Source organism: Passer domesticus, chromosome 33 (assembly GCF_036417665.1).
Source record: "Passer domesticus isolate bPasDom1 chromosome 33, bPasDom1.hap1, whole genome shotgun sequence".
NCBI lineage: Eukaryota > Metazoa > Chordata > Aves > Passeriformes > Passeridae > Passer > Passer domesticus.
In genome coordinates, this window is record NC_087506.1 from 2,029,827 (window position 1) to 2,050,587 (window position 20,761).

A 20,761-nucleotide genomic window follows, 5' to 3' on the forward strand; every position below is an offset into this window, starting at 1 on the left:
CGCTTTGAATGCGGCTTTTGTACACACACTGCCTCTCTGGGCCAAGCGGCATTCCTGGACATTGGCAGCACCTCTGCAGGCCAACATCCTCCAGGCACAGCTGCAGGAATGAGATTGCAGCAAGTGCTGGCTGAAGGAGTCTCCAGGCTGCAGCAGCCCTTCACCTGCAGCGGAATCATCTTGTGCTGCCGTGGGAGAAAGCAAAGGGGGTGACAGGCTCTTTGCAGATGAGGGTCTTCTCCATGTGCTGCTGCTTGCTGGGCTGATACAGCTGCTGGTGCCCTCCCCTGCAGATGTACCAGGAGCCTGTCTGGAAAAATAACACTGCCAGTGCCAGTGCCAGCCACCGATCCCTGCCATGGCTCTGCCCGCAGGGCGTCCTGCCTACCAAACTGCTCCAGTCAGGTGATGTCAGACACCATCAAAATACATTCAAACTATGCATTTTACACATTCTTTCCAAATCGTGGCCATGCAGTCCACATGCTGGAGGCAGACTGCTCTTGGCAGAATGGGGGAAGCCCCAGCAGCTGCTCTCCCCATGGCTGGATGGCCATGGCAGCAGAGCCAAGTCTCTCACCGTGCCCACTGCTGTTGGGACCCAGTGCTTTGGACATGTTCTCACTGAACTCAGGCTTCTGCTACAGCAGTATTGTGCCTTCACACATTTGATAACTAAGAGTTGGAATGGCAAGGACTCCTTACAAGAGCTACCAAAAAAAAAAAAAAAAGAGGAGGGAGGGGGTGAGTGAGTTAGAATAGTTTGCTCCTTTTTAATACAAGCATACCTGGATTGAAGCAGGGACACTGGGCTAATCGTACTGGGGACTGGTTTGTAAGCCTTGTCTCTAGCAATTCCCACCAGTCTGCAAGCATTTTTTAGTAGAAAGGGGTAGATAAATTTTACTGCACATCCATGAGTAAGTTGAAGCCAGAACTCCAAGTACAAAACAAATACTCCCAAATTGGCCACCCATGGGGAAAGGAAGAAGAAAAGCAGGTGAAACAAGTGCCACTGCAACTGAATTACCTGCATTCATCCCATGGTCCAGCCTTTGTGGACAAAAACACTTCAATTCAAACACACAGCTTAAGAGCAATGAATTCAAGTGTTTTGAGAGCATTTAAAACCTGATTCCTATTACTTTCAAGGAAAGGTAGATGCTAAATTCCTTAAAAACACAAATATGGGTCTATTTGGGACTGCATCCTTCAAAGCAGGAATGGAAGTTCAGAATTGCAGAACTGTTTCCATTGGAGAGGCCTTTAAGATCATAGAGTCTTCCCAATAACCTGACATCACTAACACTGCCAAGGCAACCACAAAAGCATATCTCAGGAAATGTTGAGAGATGAGACATCTTTCTTGTCTCCTTTGTCTCCCCAGGAGCCCCTTGGCAGGAGAAATGCCCACATGGGCTTTATCTGACTCCTTTCCAACCAGCCTTTCCCTCACTCCCAGGTCGCATTTGCTCTGCAGGCTTCACTAGCTCGTTCAACCCAGAGGAGCACTCAGAGGAGAAAATGCTGCCTGGCGTGGGGCTGTCTGATCCCTGTCCCATCTTGATTCCATCTGCCCCCTTCCCTCTCCCATCAAAGAGACCGAAGGATCCCCCACAACCCCACGGTACTGCAGCAGATCCCTGGCACGTTCCCTCCTCCGCTCCTTGGTGGCCCTGGGGAGGCTCCAGAGCCCTCCCTGTGTGCGGGACAGCTGCTGCAGCACCGCTGCGCCTGCGGGCCAGCAGCGCCCAAGGAGCAGCTGCGCAAGTTCAGAGTCTGAAACAGAATCCTCAGTGCACACAAATGACAACTGGCATTTCAGGGGCTGGCAGGAGAAGCTAAATCCATCTGCTCGCTGCCCCTGCTAGCCATAGCCACGGTGATGCAACTGGAAGAATTGCCCCTGCCCAGGAAGCTCTCAGGTAGAAGAGAGGAGCAAAAGCCACGTGTTTCTGAGCTGCTAGCTCCCAGTGCCTCAGGTTTTCCTTCCAATTTCTAAAGGGTTTGGGCTATTTTTACTGTTTCAACCCTTGTTGTGCACCCCTGTGAGCAAGTAAGAACCACAAACCCTCTCCCTCAAAGTCTTGAGGTAGTGACAAAGCAGAACTTGTTCTGGTGATTTTCTCACTTCTAAAAGAACTTCTAAAAGAACTAAAAGAACTCACTTCTAAAAGAACTAAAAGAACTAAAAGAACTTTTCTCCTGGTGATTTTACAATCCCGTGCAGACTCTGACAGCAAACCCATGCTGTAGAGGAAAGATTGACCTTGGAATTGTAGGGCACTTTCTGGGTGGGTGTTTGTCTTGGTTTGACCCGGAAGTGAGTTTTTGGAATGGTTATGGTCAAACCAATCAGTGGCCAGATTTGAAATTGGCACCTGGTGTGGCTACTGGGATTTGGATACGCCTCTGAGAACACACAGTGGTTAAAAGCAGAGCATTCGGAGAGAAACTCCGTCTTTGGAGTCCGGCAGGCAGGTGAGCTGGTCTGACGTCTTCCCCCTGCCCAGCTGCGTCTGGGTGGTGGAGGGGAAGGCCATGCGGCCTGTGGGGAGAGAGGCTGGAGCCCCTGCAAGAGGCAGGGGTGGAGGAGAACTGGGATGGTTTGGGCAGCCCCCCCGGGAGAGAGTGATAGAGTCTGTGCTGGCTTGGAATTTGATATCTCCTGCCGGCACCACGGCCAGGAGGAGAAGCGCGGGGGCGCAAGGTGCCCAGCCGCTGGGAGACCGGGCTGAGCTTTTAACTCTTTTAGTATTGAAACAATGGAAGCTGTAAAAACACTGATCCTCCCCAGCTGCGAGTTTAGAGAGGACGGAGGATAAGAAAGAAGAAAGGGTTTGAGTAGTTGAAGGAAATGCCAGCAGATGCGAGTACCTTAGATGGAAGAGATGATTGGAGTGGCTTTATCTGACCTTTTCTCTCACATAGCCACGAGCCAAACAAATTTCTTCCAATAATGCAGAGACTGCACCTTGAGAGAGGCAGTTGGCCGGAAGCCAAGAATGATAAGGCCGCGAAGAGAAATAGAGAGAACAAAGACAAAGGGGGAAAGTGTGGTGGAGCCCTCTGCCTTCAGCGAAAGATCTCTGTTCCTGAGACCCAGACCCCAAGAGAATAAAAATATAGGGGGGACAGGTGTCCCAAATGGTAAGAGGCGGCCACTTCTTAAAACTGGGTGATGCATTCTTAAAAGGACCTAAGGAGCAGTTTGGATCCATGGCCGGTAGTGAGAGCGCTGGACATAGGAAGAAAATGGTCACCACAGCAGATTCTCTCGGGGCGGCTGCCACGTGTGACACAGAAGCACAAGAAGTTCCAACTGTGTTTCCGAGAAAGGACCATGGTGCTAGAGGGAGACTCCTCTCCCCTGATGAACTGGGGGAGCATGTGTGAAGGAGGGTATTGGACTGAGATTTGAATGTTAGAGGACTAGGGGGAGGAGGAGTGTTTTGGGAGTGTTCCATTGTGGATTGTTGTGTCTGTTTTTTTCTTTTTCCCTTATGTTTCTGTGTTGTAGATTATTCAAGTGTTGTGTTTTTCCCTCCATCCCCAGGTGGGAGCCTGCTTTGTTCTGTTTCCGGGTCACATTTCACAGTAACCATTTTGGAAATACACCTTTCATGGGGGCCCTGGCATTGTGCCAGGGTCAAACCATGACAGGCATAAAGGTGTCACCTCTTGTTCTTCAATGAAGTACTGCTCAAGTTCATTACTCAGAGCTCTAATTTGCATTCCCTTTAAAACCTGCTTAATTAGCTGCTATTCTCTGTTATTTTACCAAATGTCCCTTTTTTCTTGAGACTGTGTCTTTTTTTTTTTAGACAAGTCTCAGTACTCCATTTCCAGCAAAAGGTGTCACAACAACTCTAACATGGAATCATGACACACCAAGTGCTGCAATGATGACAGTGACTGCCACAAATTCATTTCACAGCAGCCTCCAATTTGGGAGCCAATCCCACCAGGAAGAATTTTCTCCTTTCTGCCTCTCTCCTCCTGATCTTTCTATCAAGGAGATTCCTGATGGTTGGATATCAAACCCAGCACTGCCAGACATTCCTGTAAGATTCCTGCCCTAGAATAGCCCAGGTTCCTCCCTGGCCAGCAAGCAGATAATCCAAGGCTGTGTGGTTCTGCAGAGCCTCATTTGTGTTGGTTGGAGCTCACAGTATGTGCTATTGGACATTTTCATTGCATCACTTATTGTTTCTTGTAATAATTGATTTAGCTCTAATATAAATTGGGGGCAGCCATGCACAGCCAGGGGTTTCCGTTTCCCCAGTGGGCCATTGTTAAGGGCTTGGAGCACACCTGGGAGATGGGTTCTCCATGGGGACAGGTTCCCATCTCCTCATTTTGTCAACTGCTCTTTTAACAACCCCTTCACCTGTTCAATCAATCCTGCAGCTTGTGGATTGTCTAGCACATGAAAAACCCAGAAGTCTTAATGTCTTTATTTCTCACAGTAATAGAAAAAGCACTCTGCATCACAGTATCAGCAAACCCTATAAAAATACCCAATTTCATCCTGTCCTCCTTTATTCATTACACACAATATACAAAGTTTACCACTGACATTTGGGTCGTGGCCAGTCCTTTTCTGTAGGGTATTTAGTGTTACAGTGAGCAGCCAAAGCTAACAAATTACAGTTTTCAACATTATTTCACATTATCCATTTTTTATGGGAAGAGGAAAACAACTTGTGTTTTTGGGAAGACGAGGGTGAATTTTGTTAATGACACATTGGAAACAACACCAACAGAAGGAAAAACTGTTGTTGGAACACTCCCACATGAAGTGACAGAAAAAGGTTTGTGTCTTGAGCTCAGGTTTGTTTGTGTGATATAATAATATTAATATTAATAGTAAATAGTTTCACTTGCACAAATGAACCTGACCTCAAGATTTAAACTTTCCTCTGTCCCTCTATGTGGGAGCATTCCAAAACCAATTCTTCCTTCAGTTGGTGCTGTTTCCAATGTGCTGTTAACAAAATTAATCTTCGTCTTCCCAAACCCACAAGTTCTTTTCCTTTTTGCATATGCAATGTTTGGATGCATTTTAATACATCTGGCATTAAAAGACTTTTAAGTGCTTGCTCACTGCTCCAATCTCTTTTTAGGGCATGGTTTCTGTTTTACCAAGAAAAAAAAGGAAAAAGAAAAGAAAACCAGGAATTTCTGGCAGGACTGATTCCTCATATTTACATTTCACAAGTGACATTTTGCTCTGATCTGGCCAGACTCTGCCAGTTTTGTTTTACCAGTGGGCAGAGTCAGCACCAAAGACACAGACTCCAACTGAAGGAATCAGTGTCATTTACTGCAGCTCAAAGCAGCAAAGGATCACAAAAGGAGCAGCTCAGCAATGCACTCAATCATCAGAACCAAAGATTGCCTGCAGTGATTAAGAAAGATCCAGCACCTGTTACCCTCAGCCTTTACCATCCCCCAGATCCACACAGCAGCTGGGGAAGCTGTCCCAGCCAAGGGCTGCAGAGCCACTCCTGGACACTGGGAATTCCTGCAGGTGCCTCCAGCCACAGGTGAGGCTCCAACCTCGCTGTGAGAGGGCCCAGCTCTGACAGTGCTGAATGAACAAACTGACAGCACTTCCAGTGTGGGAACATCTGGTTTCATCCTCCTCTTGGGTTCCTCCCAAAGCCTGGCCAGGGCTCAAGGAGGAACCAAGGGAGCTGACTTTGATCCTACAGCCCCAAACAAGGACAGATGTCAGATTTCATGGCCTTGTCCAGCTTCTAAATACAGAAAGGTCAATACATATTTCACTAATAAGTGGCTACATCTATCACAGTGCTAATGACCATGCATATTTCATCAGTGAGCAGATACAAAGATAACCTTTGGTTGGAAGGTTCATCCAGAGGTCACCTTTGGCTCAGGGCCTGCTGCTCAGGCCTCACTCAGGGCTGTTATCCAGGCCTTGGCACTTCAGGGACATGGTTTAGTGCTGGGCTTGACACTGCTGGGTGACCGGCTGGACTGGATGAGCTCAGAGGTCTTTCCAACAGAAAGGATGCTGTGATTCCATTATTCTATCCGCTGCATTTAGCTAGGTCTATTTGAGCAGCATTACTTTGCTCTAAAAGTTCCCTCTTGCTCAGCTCCTGTGGACTATGGCGGCAGCTCCTTCAGCTCCTGGTGCTAAGCTGCTCATGCTGAACGAGATGACTCGGAGAGTTGAATACAGTCCATGCAATTCCTTCTGGGACACAGAGAGGGGAGGGTGTGGAAACAGGAGCATTGTTTGGTGAGGCCTCCTCTCTGCCCTTCATGCCTTTCAGCGCTGTGAACCAGCCAAGAGCTTTCTCCAAGAGTGCAGTGAAGCAGCTGTTCCTGTCCCAGGTCTGGCTCTCTCCAGTCTCTGACCTCGCCTGGTTTTGTCCCTCTTGCTGTGCCCTCTCTTCCCCCAGGGCTCAGTGGCTGCTGCCCAGGACTCTGGGACTGGCTCAGATCCAGTGGTCGAGACTCTCCTTTCTTTGCCCTTGGAGCTGCCTGGGCACAGCAGCCTTTTCCATCTGGAAGCTCCCCATGGACTGGGAGTCCCCAGCTCCATTCCTTGCACAACCTCCAGGAGCCCAGGGCTGCCATCTCAAGTCCCTGCTGGCACTGGGGGCTCCCAGGTGCCTCAGGCTGCTGTGACACCGCTGCACACAGGAGGGAAGAGTGGCAGGGGCTGTGCTGAAAGTCAGCTCCATGTGCTGCTGCTGCTGCTGCTGTGGGGTCATTTGTCCAGCCCTGGCCCAGAGTCAGGGATCAGATCCAGGCCCTGCTGCTGCTCCCTCGGGATCAGCCCCAGTTTGGGTGTTGCTGTCAGGGCCAGCAGGAGCGGTGGCTGGAGCAGCAGGTGCTGACAGTGCCCCAAGCCCTGGGGCTGGAGGGGTCCCTGGGCTGGGCTGGGAGGGAGCTGCCCCTTGTTCTCCCTCTGCCCCAGGCAGAGCTGGGCTGGGCACAAGTGGGGCAGCACAGCCACCAGGGAGCCTGTGAGTCTCTTCCAGCCCTGGCTGCTCAGAGTTTGGGCCTTGGAGCCTCAGGTGGCCAAAGGCAGCTGCTCCTGGTGCCTCTGTGTGCCCCTGTGTTCAGCAGTGCTGCTCCATCAGTCTGTGCCCAGCAGTGGGGAAAAGCCTCAGCCCTGCAGGGCCAGGAGCTGCCGGGTTCTGCCTGAGCAGCTCAGCCAGCAGGAAGGGAGCTGCTCCACACGGGAACCAGGAGCAAAGGGCTGCAGCACCTCGTGCTGGGGCAGAGCCCAAATTCTGAGAGGGAATAACAGAGTTATTCATGTGCATTGGTGTGTCAGCACTGCAGGTGCTGTGCCTGCAAACACAAGGTTCAAGATCTGCAAAAGAATTCTGCAGCTCTTGACTGGATCAGGATGTCAGCAGTGCTGAACTCCAGCACAGTCCAAATGAAACACATCACACCTCTGCTCATATCTGCTAGATATTTTTCTTCAGGGTGTCCATAGAAAAGGAAACAGAGGAGGAGCCTAGATTTTCATTGTTTATCAGAAATATTTCTCATTTTGCTGTACATTCCTTTTGTAGGACGAGTTCTCTGTTAAAAACACTGGACAAAAAAGGAAAGAAAAAAATATGAAAGATAAAACCAAAAATACAAATGTGTACTGAAAATCATCAGTAACTTTGGATTAAGAGGCAACTGATCTTTCCAAGAAGAGAAATCAGTTACTCTGTAAATGTTCTGATGGCATGGATTCATCTTACTGACCTCAGCATCCCTTTTTAAAACATTCAGGGTTTTGTTTGCAATATTATGTTATTTTAAATTGTGATTGCATCAATAGGAAATTGAAAGATCTATTATGCATTTATGCATTACTGTGTCTTGAGTGTAAAAATATTGCAGTTTGAAATTTGGATTTAAAGTGTTGCAAATGAAAGTTATAAATCCCAATAGATTGTGTGACAGCAGCTTTTCCTAGAGGATGTACAGCACTCCAAGGACTTCATCAGTGGGTTTGGGGGTACTTGGACCTTTGTCCTGTGCCACTCTGAGAATGTCATAGAATGGAACTTCACCTGCCACCAGCCCAGGTCACCCTCTGCCACCAAAGCTCCTTGGACCTTGTGTCCCCCAGGCAAGCACAAAGTGTTTGAGCTGCTCCCCCTTTTGCACAAACCCACAGAGAGCTGGCATTTTTCCAAGTCTCATGTCTGCATTGGGCCAAATTCCTAGAGAAGCAGCAGCCCATCCCAATGAATATGGCGAGTTATGTGGATGGTTGTGAGCTCCACTTCCTACCTAGAAATCCTGAATCTGCTTCTGAATGCTGCTCCTTCAGCTCTTGGACGCCTTCTCCCACAGAGTAGGGAAAAAATACCCTGGCCACCAGTTAAATGGTGAGTTATGCTAAAGTTACTGCACTGTGGGAAACCCCTATCCATCCATATCCTATTAATATATCCATACCTGGGGGTGTGCCTGGTTTTGTCTTGTGTACAAAGGAAGGAGTGTGAAAGCAACATGACTGACACTTTCACTATCCATGTTCATCCCATACCCATGGGTACAGAGACATTATGGAAACCCTGGCACAGACAGAGCCTTCTGTCCATGGATGCACAGACATCCAAGAGTCCCTGGCACACACAGACCCTTCTGTCCATGGATACAGAGACATCCAAGAGCCCCTGGCACACACAGACCCTTCAGTCCATGGATGCAGAGACATCCAAGAGCCCCTCGCACACACAGATCCTTCTGTCCATGGATACAGAGACATCCAAGAGCCCCTGGCACACACAGACCCTTCTGTCCATGGATACAGAGACATCCAAGAGCCCCTGGCACACACAGACCCTTCTGTCCATGGATGCACAGACATCCAAGAGCCCCTGGCACACACAGAGCCTTCTGTCCATGGATGCACAGACATCCAAGAGCCCCTGGCACACACAGACCCTTCTGTCCCTGGAGGATGGAGCGTGGTGGGTGGGGGCGGTTGGTGAGCAGCGAGTCCCGGACAGCAGGCCAGACCTGGCTCCAGCCCTGCCAGGCCCTGCCAAGGCTCAGTGCCAGCTCCTCTGGAATGGGAAAGCCCTTCAGCATTGTCCCTGCCCAGAGGGGCAGTGCTGGCCTGGCAGCACAGGTTGTTTTCCCCTCAGGCTGCAGGAGATGAGAACACAACACTTGCCAGCACTGAGTGCGAGGCACAGCTCCGGGTGCTCCCCATGAACCTCAGCTCTGGGAGCACTGTCTGCCCCAAGCTCCAGGGGCTGCAGTGGGAGCCCGGCTGGGCTCTGCCCTGGGGCCATCCTGCAGGGACAGCTGGAAACAGGGAGCATTCAGCTGCCACAAACAGCCAAGCCAGGGCTGCAGGGCAGCTGCTCCAGCCCGGACTGCACTGCTGTGTGCTGTGCTCTGGGGCTGGGGCTCCCCACACAGGGGACTGGACTGGTGTGCCAGAGGAGACAGAGAAGCTTCAGCTTCAGCCTCACTGAGGTGGCTGCGTGGGCTGGGAAGAGTGGGGAGGCTCAAGGGGATTCACAGAGCTCATCCTGCTGGAAGGATGAAGAAAAGGGAGTGGGAACTCAGCAGTGAAGAGAGCTGAGGGCTGGAGAGTGGCTCTGAATGACACTAAAATCCCACTGGACCTCTGAGACATTGCTGCTCCTCAGCCAGTGACAGCACGAGTCCCTAAACCTGGGGCTCGGCCTTCCTTGTGGTCAGGGGCAACACGGAAGGCCAGCAAGTAAAGGAGACTGCGATGGGCTGTGAATTCACTGGGGGAAAAAAGGGAGCAGTTGAGAAGTAAAAGGCAGGTGGGGGAGAGAACTGTTCAGAGAAGGGCTGAGCTACATCTTGAGCAAGCTGAAAAATGTCATTTGGAGTCATCCCAGATTGATTTGATTTCAAAAGGTATTGAACAATTTTAATTTTTGGGAGGTGTCATGTTTTCCCTTGGAGGTGTCCACGCTGCAAACTTGAGCTGCGTTGTCAAAATGCTCAAGCAAGTCTGTGCTGCAGGTGACACCATTTCTTCTTTGGCTGATTCCAGCCCGGTGCTGAGCTCCAGCAGAGCCCTGCCAGAGCCCAGAGCAGCCTCAGCATCTGCAGCGCCCGGCTGCAAGGAGAGAAAGCAGAAACTGCCCGTCAGCTGAGGGCTCCTGTCCCCTAGTCCCAGCCTCCCGCGGTGCCCAGGCCGTGCTGGCTGTGCCCAGAGCTGTGCCCAGAGCTGCCCATCAGTGCTGCCTTGGGAAGCAGGGCAGGAGGGCAGGACATGTGCCCAGCCTGCAGCCAGCTATGGCACATCCAGCCCTCAGCAGCTGCCCAGAGCCAAAAAGCAGCTGGGCAGTCGACCGAAGAATTTGTTGCATCCCTCCCAGCAAAGGGGGGAACCTTTGGTGCCCAGCCAGGCCATGCCATGCCCAGATCTGGGAGCATCCCCCTGGCTGTGGAACTCACCTGCAAATTGGGTGTGGAGTGTGTCTTTAGAGAAGCTGCCAGAATCCAAGTCCATCATCTTCAGCTGGCCAGGCCAAGGAAGAGATTGTCGTCCTTGAGGTTGTCCTTGCTGTCTCCAGCAGCAGCCCCACCTGGTACAGCTTCTCCAGGAGCTCCTTCTCCTTCCCTGGGAGCAGACCAGGCTGTCAGGGCTCTGCCCAGGGCCCCAGCCATCCATGAACCAGACAAGCAAAACCAGGGGGAATGGTGGCCACCAGTGCTTGCCACACCAGATCTCCAGCTCAGCTCCAGCCCAAGAGCTGCATGTTCCCTTCTGCTGACCCCTGCTCAGAGCTACAGGCAGGACAAAACCAGTCTGGTTTGCTTTGCCACTGAGTGCCAAGAAATGTGTGGAGCTCCTACCTGCCAGGCCCCTGGATCCAACTGTGCACATGGATCTCTCTCATCTTCTAGGGCCGAGGAGCACCCTGCACCCAAGGATGGCAGAAAAGCTCTTCTAATGATGGCCTGTCCAAGGGTTGCATGGACAAACACCTCTTAATGACATCTTGGCATTCTGGGGAGACAAACCAGAAATCACCAGTCACTTGGAGAAGTTTCCCCCTGTTCCTGTGCCCAGGCCATACTGGGTGAGCCCAGACCTGGGCCTAAACTTCCCCATGGATTCTCTGTTTAGAGGAGAGCAGGACATGTGCCACCTCCTCAGCAGCTGCCAGAGCAGGATGCCCATCAGCCCGCTGCTGTCTCCCAGCACTGGTATTCCCCCTGTGCCCAGAGATGAGGATCCACCTTGAGAGAGCCGTGGTGGGAACAAGATGCGCCCCCAGATGATCTCCTGGCCCCTCCTGAACGGGTGCTTCCCCACAACCAGCTGGTACAGCAGGAGGCCCAGGGACCAGATTGTCGCTGCCTCGCCATGGTAGCTTTGGTGCTGGGTCCACTCTGGAGGGCTGTAGGCCAGGGTTCCTGTGGAACACAGACACAGCTCAGCAGGGGGATGCTGCTGCTCCCAGAGCCTGGCCCCAGCATCCCTGGGCATGTGGGGGCTGCTCTAGCAACACACAGGGTGACCGCTGTCCTCTCACCATCACCTGGGACTTGTGTACAAACTCAGGGCTGGAAAAGAAGCCACTGGTGCTGGAAGAGGGCAGCAGAAACCCTGGGAAGGCCCAACCATGACACAGAAAGGAAAAACCCACCCACTGGTGGAGAAAACCCACTCTCCTCTCTGCCTGCATGGGCCCCCAAAAAATGTTAATAAGCCAAGGCAAACAAGGGGAGTGGAGCAGTCCAAGCCCCTCCTCCCCTGCACACCAAACCATCCAGGGCATGGGTTCAGACCCCCCTCTCCCATGGGGGAGAAAAACCCCCATGGGGGTTTTTGTCGGGCTGGCTGCACCAGCTCCAGCCCCAGCCCAGGCCACAGTGGGTACTGAAGGCTGTCAGCAGGGCTGGGAGCTGGCCTCCCTCATACCCCAACCAAATCAACTTGGGTCCAGCATTAATCCCATCCCAGCTGCAGTAGGGGAAAGCCCTGGTGCTACACCCAGGCTGGGCCATGAGATGCCCAGGAGCATCCCCTGCGAGGGCTCATCTGCAAACTGGGTGTAGGCTGTGTCTTGGAGGAAAGCGCCACAGCCAAAGTCGATCAGTTTCAGCTGCCCGCTGGCCAGGTCAAGCACGATGTTCTCGGGCTTGATGTCCCTGTGCAGGACCCCGCAGCTGGTGCAGTGCCGCACGGCCTCCAGCACCTGGCGGAACAGCCCCCGCGCCTCCTCCTCCGGCAGGAACCTCCGCTCCGCCAGGAAATCCGACAGCTCCTGGCACCGTTCTGGACGCTCCAGCACCATCAAGAAGCTGTCGGGGAGCTCAAGCCACTCCAGGAGCTGAATGACACCAGCACAGCCACAGGACACCTTGGCCAGCAGCACGATCTCCAGGGGCGCGCTGGTGCCGTCGGGCTGCAGGAGGAGCGCGATGCCATCAGTGGAGCTGAGGCCGTGCCAGGGCTCTGGGACCCCTAAGCCAGCCTGGGATGCTCTGCATGCCCTGTTCAGCCCACGCCCGCTCTCCCCGCAGGTCTCCTGGTGGCTCCCACCATGCCAGGCCCCGGCTCCTCACCGCCCGGCACGGCCCGGCTTCTGCCGCTGGCCCCGCTCACTCACCAGCTCGCTCCAGTGCCGGATGCGATCCCGCGGCACGCGTTTGATGGCCACCTGCGAGCAAGGGAGAGCAGCAGGCTGAGCTCAACGCCCGTCCCGCCGCACCCTGACCTTCTCCTCCTTGTCCTCCTCCTCCTACTCCGCCCGCCGCCGGCCCCGCCGCTCACCGGGGCACCGTCCGAGAGCCGCGTCGCTGACCAGACGCTGCCAAATCCTCCGCGCCCCAGCAGGGAACCCAGGCGGTAGCGCTCCTGCAGGGCCTCCTGCGCCTTCCCTGCGGGCGGGACGCGGCTGTCAGCGCTCGACCCGGGGCCAGCAACGGCCCCCGAGCGCCCCTCACCCGCCCCGGCCCGGCCATCCCCCGGCGTTCGCGACACGGGAGGCTCGGGGCCGGCGGCTGCGCTGCCGAGCGGCGGAGCTCGGGCCGGGCAAGCCGCAGCGGAGGCGGCGGGAGAGGCAACGCCGCCTGTGTCCTCCGCGGGCCCCGGGAGGAGCCGGGGCCGGGGCCGGGCTCGGGCTCGGGCTCGGGGCCGGGACTGGACCCTGCGTCGGGGCCGGGGCCGGGGCCGGGCCAGGCGGAGCCAAAAGCCGGCGAAGCCGCCCCAGCCCCAGGCATTGACGCCCGCCCAGCAGCACCAGCGCCAGCACGGCCAGAGCCGGGCTGAGGCCAGGCGGCGGCGGGACGGCCGGGGGCGGGCACGGGGCAGCCCCGCCCGGGGCCGGGGGCGGGCCGGGGGCATGGCCCAGCCCGGCACGGGGAGAGGGAGGCGGGGAGAGGAGAGGGACGGCGGGAAAGGGAGAGCGGGAGAGGTACGGGGCAGCGGGAGAGGGAGAGGAGAAGAGACTCTAAAAGTTTCTTCTGTCGCTGCTGCTGCTGCTGCTGCTGCTGCTGCTGCCGCTGCTGCTGCTGCCGCTGCTGCTGCTGCCGCTGCTGCAACTGAAGCTCCGGGGCCGTTTGTCCCCGTGTCCGTTTGTCCGTTGCCCGCTCGCCCCCGCCCCGAGCCCCACGTTCCCCGAGGGCAGCCCCTGAGCCTGTCCAAACACGGGAACTTTGCCGAGTTCAGCCCAGACCCAGAGTCTGGACTCCTGCACAGTGGCTCAGGAATCCCCTCGGTCACTGCTGTGCATTGTCCCTGCTGAGGGTCAAACACTCTCAGAGCGCATTCCCTGAATGCAGAATTTGTACCTGACCCAAGCACTGCACTTACCTCTCCAGCATTGATTTCCAAGAAAAACAGGGGAAGCCAAAGTGTGTCTAGGTCATGGTATCTTAAAATGTCTAAAACTTGCCAACTCATGGATCTTAGAAGTGATCTTAGAAGTGAGATCTGTTTGGAATTAATGGGATGGACAACTAGTGCAAGATGGAAAAGGGGAGCATAAAAACAAATCGAGAAAAACGTCTTGAATTGTTTCAATTTTCATTTAATTTCTTAAAAGCTCTTTCAGTTTTTCCAGAATCTTCTCCTCAGTCCTGTTTGCTTTTTCCAAGAACCTTTCCCGGAGAACGAGGTGCAGCTTCTGTCACAAGGTGTGCCACCAACTGCAGCTTTCCACACTGTGGGTGCAGCACAACACTTGCAGCAAAGCAGAAGAAATATTTGAAGAATTTGACAGCTTGTTCTTTTCTTTTCCTTGTGGGCTGGGCAATTGTGCCATTGGTAAGGTTTTCATTGTTACTGTTCTACCCTAAGAAAAGATGACAGGCTACCAAGAACTCATAGGGAATGCAAGCCTGACTGAATGCAGAGAAAGAAACTCTAGAGCCTGCAGCCAGAAGTGGAGAGCTGTGTGATAATCATTCCAACACCCCCAAGGACATCTTGAAAATGATCTAGAAGATGAAAATGGGCTGACAGGGAGTTTGTTTCTGTCCTCAGTCCAGATTCTTCTACATCTGAAAACAATTCCACAGTCTCCATCTAAATCAAGAGTACAATCAGTTCATAAAAAGCACCAGAACAAACTGTAGCTCTCAGGAGATGACTGAAAGAATCTGAAAAGGGAAAATGCAGGAGAAATGTATTTCTCAGCACTGCAGTACTTGCCTACCTGAAACCCTCCTCCATTTCCTCCCCATGCCTGGATCTGTTGGTGTCAGTTCTGTATTTGCTGGTGCCTCCAGCCCTGAATCCCCTCATCTACAGCCTGAGGAACCAGGAGCTCAAGGCTGCAGTGAGGAGACTGATGACTGGACATCTTAGGAAGCATTAAAGTGATTGCCAATTTTGGCAAATCACTTGTAATAAAAATCATCTTTTCTAGCTCTTTTGGTTTGGTTCTTTGATTTCCCTGTCGTTTTCCTTTTTAAATATTCTTCCTAAAGCTAGACGATTGTTTCTGCCATCTCTGACTTTGTTTCTCTCCACCTTCCCTGTGGCCACAGACTGTGCCAATGAGGGGCTGCAGTCTCAAAGGTTTTAAAGGAAGTAAAGGATCTCCCAGCAAAGTTTTCTGCAGAGATCCCTCTACTCTTGCCTTCTCTGGAGCTGCAGCAGCAATGTCAGTGTGCAGAGCTGGGGCAGATCAGTGCTGGCACAGCAGCTATGCCCAGCAGCAGCAGCACTTGGTGTTGCCAGTGCTGCTGCTGTGGCCCTGCCCCGCTGCCCTGGTGGCCCTGGTGTTGCTGCAGGGCCTGAGTGCTCTCGGGGCCAGGCACAGTCCTGGGGGTGGCAGTGCCGGGGCTGCAGCAGGGACAGGCCATGGGCACTGCTGGGGCAGCGCTGACGCCTCAGGCCAGGCCCTGGGGGCTGCAGGCTCCTTGCCCAGGCTCTCTCAAGAACACGGCCAGGCCAATGCTCAGCACAGAAAAGCCCCAGGGTGAGCAGCCCCAGGCTGGCCGTGGGCAGGCTGGGGGCAAACAGCATGGCTGGGGCTCTGCAAGGGCCCTGGGGGAGACGGGAAGGAGCAGCAGAGCAGGGGCTGATCCATCCCCAGGGTGCTGCACAGCCCAGGGCAGCATCCCAGAGCATCCTCATGGAGCTGCCAACAACATCCCCCCTCTGCAGCCCTGGCCTCTCCCCCAGCTCACAGAGGTGCCGCATCCTTGCAGGCACAGCCACGGCAGCAGTGGCTCAGGAGCCCCTGTTTGCATTGCACAGAGCAGGCAGGAGCACCCCCATGCTGCTGCTGTGGGGACATGAACCTGAGGGAGCACAAATGCCATCAGCCCCTGGGGCCAGCAAGGGTGGGGGACACCAGGGAAACCACTCAGCTTTGTTCTGGCCTCTGCAGTCAGCCAGAAAGTTTGTTCCCATTAGCTGGGAGATTCCTGTCCCACTGCAGACGCTATTGCTCAGAGCCAGGGCTGTCTGTCAGCCACCCCTGAACTGCCCTGAGCATTTCCTTGGCTTCACCTTTGCTTTTTTCCCCCTTTTTTTTGGTACAAATTTCTTCCTGTTGCCCACCCCTGTTCCCTCCCCTGCAAAAAGCCCATCCCTGTTTGCCCTTTCCTCTCTGGCCCCACTCCCCATTGCAGTTCCTGACTTGGCACCATGGGAACGTCCCTTGGGCAGCAGGATCATCCTCCAAGTGCTGCAGGAATTGTCTGCAGGCTCCTGCAGTGCCTGGTGCTGCTCCCTTGCCAGAGGCAGCCCAGGCCAGGGGGGCACATCTGGGCTGCTGTGTCTGCCTGTGGGTCTCCCTGTTCTGGGCAATGAGGAGGAGCTGCAGAGGCTCTGAGGACTGACAAGATGGGCTTTGGGCCTGGGAGGAGAAGCTTAGGCACCTGGGCTGCTGGAGCTTCTGAAGAGGAGGCCCAGGGCTCATCGTGCAACTGCTGCAAGGGTGGTTTCAGAGAATCCCAGAATCAGCAAGGTTGGAAAAGACCTTGGAGATCATCAAGTCCAGCCTGTGCCCTGACACCACCTTGTCTCCCCCGGGCCTCTTCTTTTCCAGGATAAACAACCCCAGCTCCCTCAGCCTCTCTTCACAGGATTTTTGCTCCAGACCCTTCACCAGCCTTGTTGCCCTTCTCTGGACACACTCCAGCCCCTCCACGTTCTTGCTAAATGTGGGGTCCCAGAACTGGACACAGCACCCAAAGTGCTGCCCAACCAGTGCCCAGCACAGGGGAAGAATTGCTGTCCTGGTCCTGCTGGTGACACCATTCCTGGTCCATAGGAGTGCCAGGGGTTGGATGAGGGAAATGGTTGGGAGGGGGCAGGAGACACAGTCTGATTGACTCTCAGCCATGAAGGGTCTTGATTTTCATAGCTATTCAGTCTGCATTAGAAGGTGCTGGGGGTCAATATCAACTGGACATTGCTGATATCAATCTATAAACAGGAAAAAACATTAAACAGAACAAACTGTTCTCTCTGCATTGTTTTCAAGACAGTATATACACTTTGAATACACTTCAGATATCTGTCTAATTAATTAGAGAAACTTGAAAACTTCTGTTATTCCAAATGGCTTTTCTTCTTTGGGCATGTTGAACAAATGTTTATGAGCTTTTCTCACTGAATTCCTGAACTGAAGAGCTCAAGAAAGAAGAGGCCTTGGGAGTAGGAAAATTCATCATCAACCTCCAAGTGGCTGAGGATCCATCCCCATCAGAGCAGCAATGAACAGCAATGGGCACAGCTTTGTGGCTGCCCCAGCTTTGGGATGGGCCCTGGGCCTGGAGCAGGAGCAGCTCTTGAGGGCCCCAAGGCCGGGGCTTTTGTGCTGCCCTGGGCACATGGGATGGCAGCAGGGGCTGCAGAGCTCTCAGCACCTGAGCCAGAGGGGAGCAGGGCAGCCAGGGAGCCTCCTTTGGCCTTGTCCCAGCACCTTCCCCCATGGCTGGGGCAGAGTCCTGTGTGAGCTGCAGCTGCTGCTGTGCCCTTGGCAGGGGCTGAGGCCGTGGGGCCAGTGGCCAGAGCCGCCTGGCCTGAGCAGAGCTGTGGGGCCAGAGCCGGCTGGGCTGGCTGGGGAGAGGCCCTTGGTGCTGCCCAGAGCTCAGGGCAGCTGGCAGAGCTTGCAGGGAGCTGGGCTGGGCTCAGAGAGCCTGCCCCAGAAACCATCAGCATCCATCTCAGCCTGGCTGAGCGTGCAGGGGCAGGACTCAGGCCAGGCCTTGTGGGGCAGGGCCAGCGCCTGTGCAAGGCATTGCAAACAGGCAAGTGCCCCAGAGAGGAGGCTGCTCTGTGCCCTTGTGTGGGAGCTCAGTACATCACTCCGGATGTCCAGAGCTACCGAGACAACCCTTGGGGGGCTCGGAGGCCCTGGAATGTTGCCAAAAGTACCTGGTGGCTTGACTTTGATCCTTTTAAAGAAATAACACCTGAAGGTGAGAAAATGAGAGAATTTCATGTCTAAATGGTGAGGAGATGTTATTCACTTGTTAGAACTTAAGTTAGAATGCACTGTACAAGGAGGTTTTATGTGTTGTACAGGGGGGTCTAGAATTCTGTGCATGGATCAGGAGTCCCAAGATGGAAGAATTTGGGCGTGCCCTGTCCTTCTTCTTTCTTCTCCTTGGCATCCATGTTCAGGATGATGTTGGCATGTGTGGATTGGTTCATAGAAAGAGTACACTTGCCAACAAGGGCAGAAAGTATTGGGAAGTAAAGGTAAATATCGAATACGTAATTTTCATTATAAAAGAGACAACCGCCTCGTGGGCGGGGGAGAGTGCCTTTGGCTGTCTTGCTGGTCAGACCTCGGCTGGACAGACAGAAAATCTTTGTAGATAAGAAATAATAAACTCGACTGAAGACCGAAAGCAAGAGTCCAGACTCCTTCTTCGAGAGCGCGGCCTACCCAGAACCACTTTTTCCCGTGCTGGGGCAGAGACAAGCAACAGCCGACCCCAGCATCTGGCGTCCCTGGGTGGGCCCGAAGGGGGGCCCGAAGGTGGGCACGAAGCACGAAAAGTGAAAAGGACAGCTCGAGCGGAGAGCCGAAGAGTGAGCTGCAAAGAGAACACCCAGGTGGGCAGCACCCGAGCGGGCAGCTCCCAGGCGGGCAGTTCCCGGAGCTGGACTCATTCCCAGGAGAGCACTGATAACTCCTTGGGAAGGCAGCCAGAAGAGTCCGAAGAAGCAGCAGCCAAAGAGAGAACACCGCACTCCACTTCTCCTGAAGAAACCTCGTATCAGAACAGCCCGGATCGGAATCGGAAAGGCGCCTCCGAATCCATCTCCTGTGACCTGCTGGACGGGAACCGGGAGCCTCCAGACTGCTCTGACGACACAAATTCGGTGAGAAGGTCAAAATTAAGAAACATAGGGAACACACTCACACAGGAACAAATAGAAACATTGTTAGCCTTACAAGGCGTGACAGAAGCGTACGCAGAGGGGGTTTCTAAAAAGGAGCTCAAAGAGTTATTATTGTGGGTCAGATATAATTATCCGTTTGCAGAAACACATGTGTTGTTTGAGGTGGGCTTTTGGCAAGAAGTTAACAGACATTTATATTTTTTAGCTGCCAGAAAGGAAGAGACGGCTTTCAAGCTGTTATCTCCAGCGAGAATTATGTTAGAGGCTATCTCTGCAAGGTGTCGGAGATCAGCCAGGGAATTAGGTTCCACAACTCCCACAAGGGCGGGGAAAAAAGAGCATGGCTCGGTACAGAGATTGGCTCTGGTTCCAATTGGCCCGGGGGGGACAGCTCCCGAGGGAGAGGAGCAAGGGGAAAAGGCACTGCTTTCAGCCCTGTCATCCCAAAGTCCCAAGAGACCTCCAAAACGCCCTGAAACCCCAGAAACTGAGGGGGGTTCAGGCTCCGATTCAGACGCGAATACAATCCCAACCCCGGAAGAGCTAAGATCTTCACCCAGTGAGATCGAGGGGTCGGGGACGATTGTCCCTGAATTCTGAGTCTCGAGGGACGAAGGGGCGGGGGAGGTGGAAGAATCGGGAAGGGGGGTCCGCGGGGGATTGAAGGGGGATGGGGAAACGCTTTCTCGCGGCGGCGCGGCGGCGACGGCGGCGGTCGCGACCGGCGGGGGGGGGCGCGGAAGCGGTGGGGAACACGAGTTTTGGCATGGGTTTTGGGGGACCCCCACCGGGGGTGGCGGCCTTGGCGGGCGCCGTGCCAAAGACGCACGCGGGGGGCGAGACACACGGGACATTCGGGAAGGGCTCCCAGATCACAGCATCCACGTCAGACGCGGGGAACAAGCTTGGAGCAGACGCAGAATTCCGAGCAGCACCCGTAAGTAGACGTAGGGGACGCACGGCGGTGACGCAGGACCCGGAAGTCGAACCGCGGCGGTCAGCTCGCATCGCGGAGCAAATACGGGCACAGGCGAAGCAGGGATCGTACACACGGGGACAGGGTGTGGACACAGCATCAGAGAGGGAGGAGTCGGGGACAGACACTGGGGAGGAGACATCAGAAGGGGAGCGGGGCGGAGACAGTGATGTCAGTCCAGGGGAGACAGAAAGCATTCCCGAAAAAGCGCACACGCAAAAAATGCGGGCGGAGCGCGGTCGGGGGCGGGTCCGATCCTCGGTGACGTCTCAGGCGAGGAGGGGCCGATCTCGGGGCTCCGTATCAAGGGGCTCCACCCCTTCTCGGGTTCCGGTTTCCTTGATCCCAACCCCTGTGGTTCAGACCACTACCATCTCAGGGCGGTGCTCAGGTGTTCAACCTCCATTGCTGGCTCAGCCAAAATCCGTGCAGGCTCAGGTTCCACAAACACAACTGCTGCAGCCAATCGATACGGCTGAGGAGCCGATCGAGCTCGTGACGTCATCGCACCTGTCCAGGCAACCCAGTGGGGGGATGACCGAAATGCAGGGCAGAGCCACAACGTTATCTCGTGGCAGGACTGCAACCATGCAGCAGTTTTTTCCAACAACATATAAAGGGAAGGCAACGTTAAAGAAAACAGTACCACAGTTAGAACTTAAGGATACACTATACGAGGATCAAGGGCAAGAAGAAGACGTGATACGAATCGCAGCATCAGAGGGAATTCCGGCATGGATGTTTTCAGCAGCAGAAGCAAGAAAAGGATATATGCCATCATTTGATGCGATGAAAAGGATGCAGACACAAGAGTTTCAAATTCCTTATTTGAGTCCAGGAGCGAGGCCAAAGACCTCGAGTCAAAGACTGTTTGAAAAACAATCACTGTTGACATCGAAGACTCCACTGTGCATGCAATTGCCAAAAGAATTTCTACAGGAAGAAGAGGACCAACCAATGAAAAT

At 54.0% G+C, this 20,761-nt stretch overlaps 1 protein-coding gene across 1 annotated transcript; it reads right to left on the reverse strand.

Moving 5' to 3' along the window:
* Nucleotides 1–10,338: 10,338 nt before the first annotated feature.
* LOC135288471 (serine/threonine-protein kinase pim-1-like) lies at nt 10,339–19,828 on the reverse strand. Its single transcript, XM_064401860.1, has 6 exons — nt 19,609–19,828; nt 12,779–12,885; nt 12,615–12,665; nt 12,049–12,410; nt 11,239–11,420; nt 10,339–11,005 (listed from the first exon to the last, which is right to left on the reverse strand). Exons 1-6 carry the CDS (start codon nt 19,826–19,828, stop codon nt 10,899–10,901), a joined length of 1,029 nt encoding a protein of 342 aa, XP_064257930.1. The 3' UTR covers nt 10,339–10,898.
* Between the last annotated feature and the right edge of the window lie 933 nt (nt 19,829–20,761).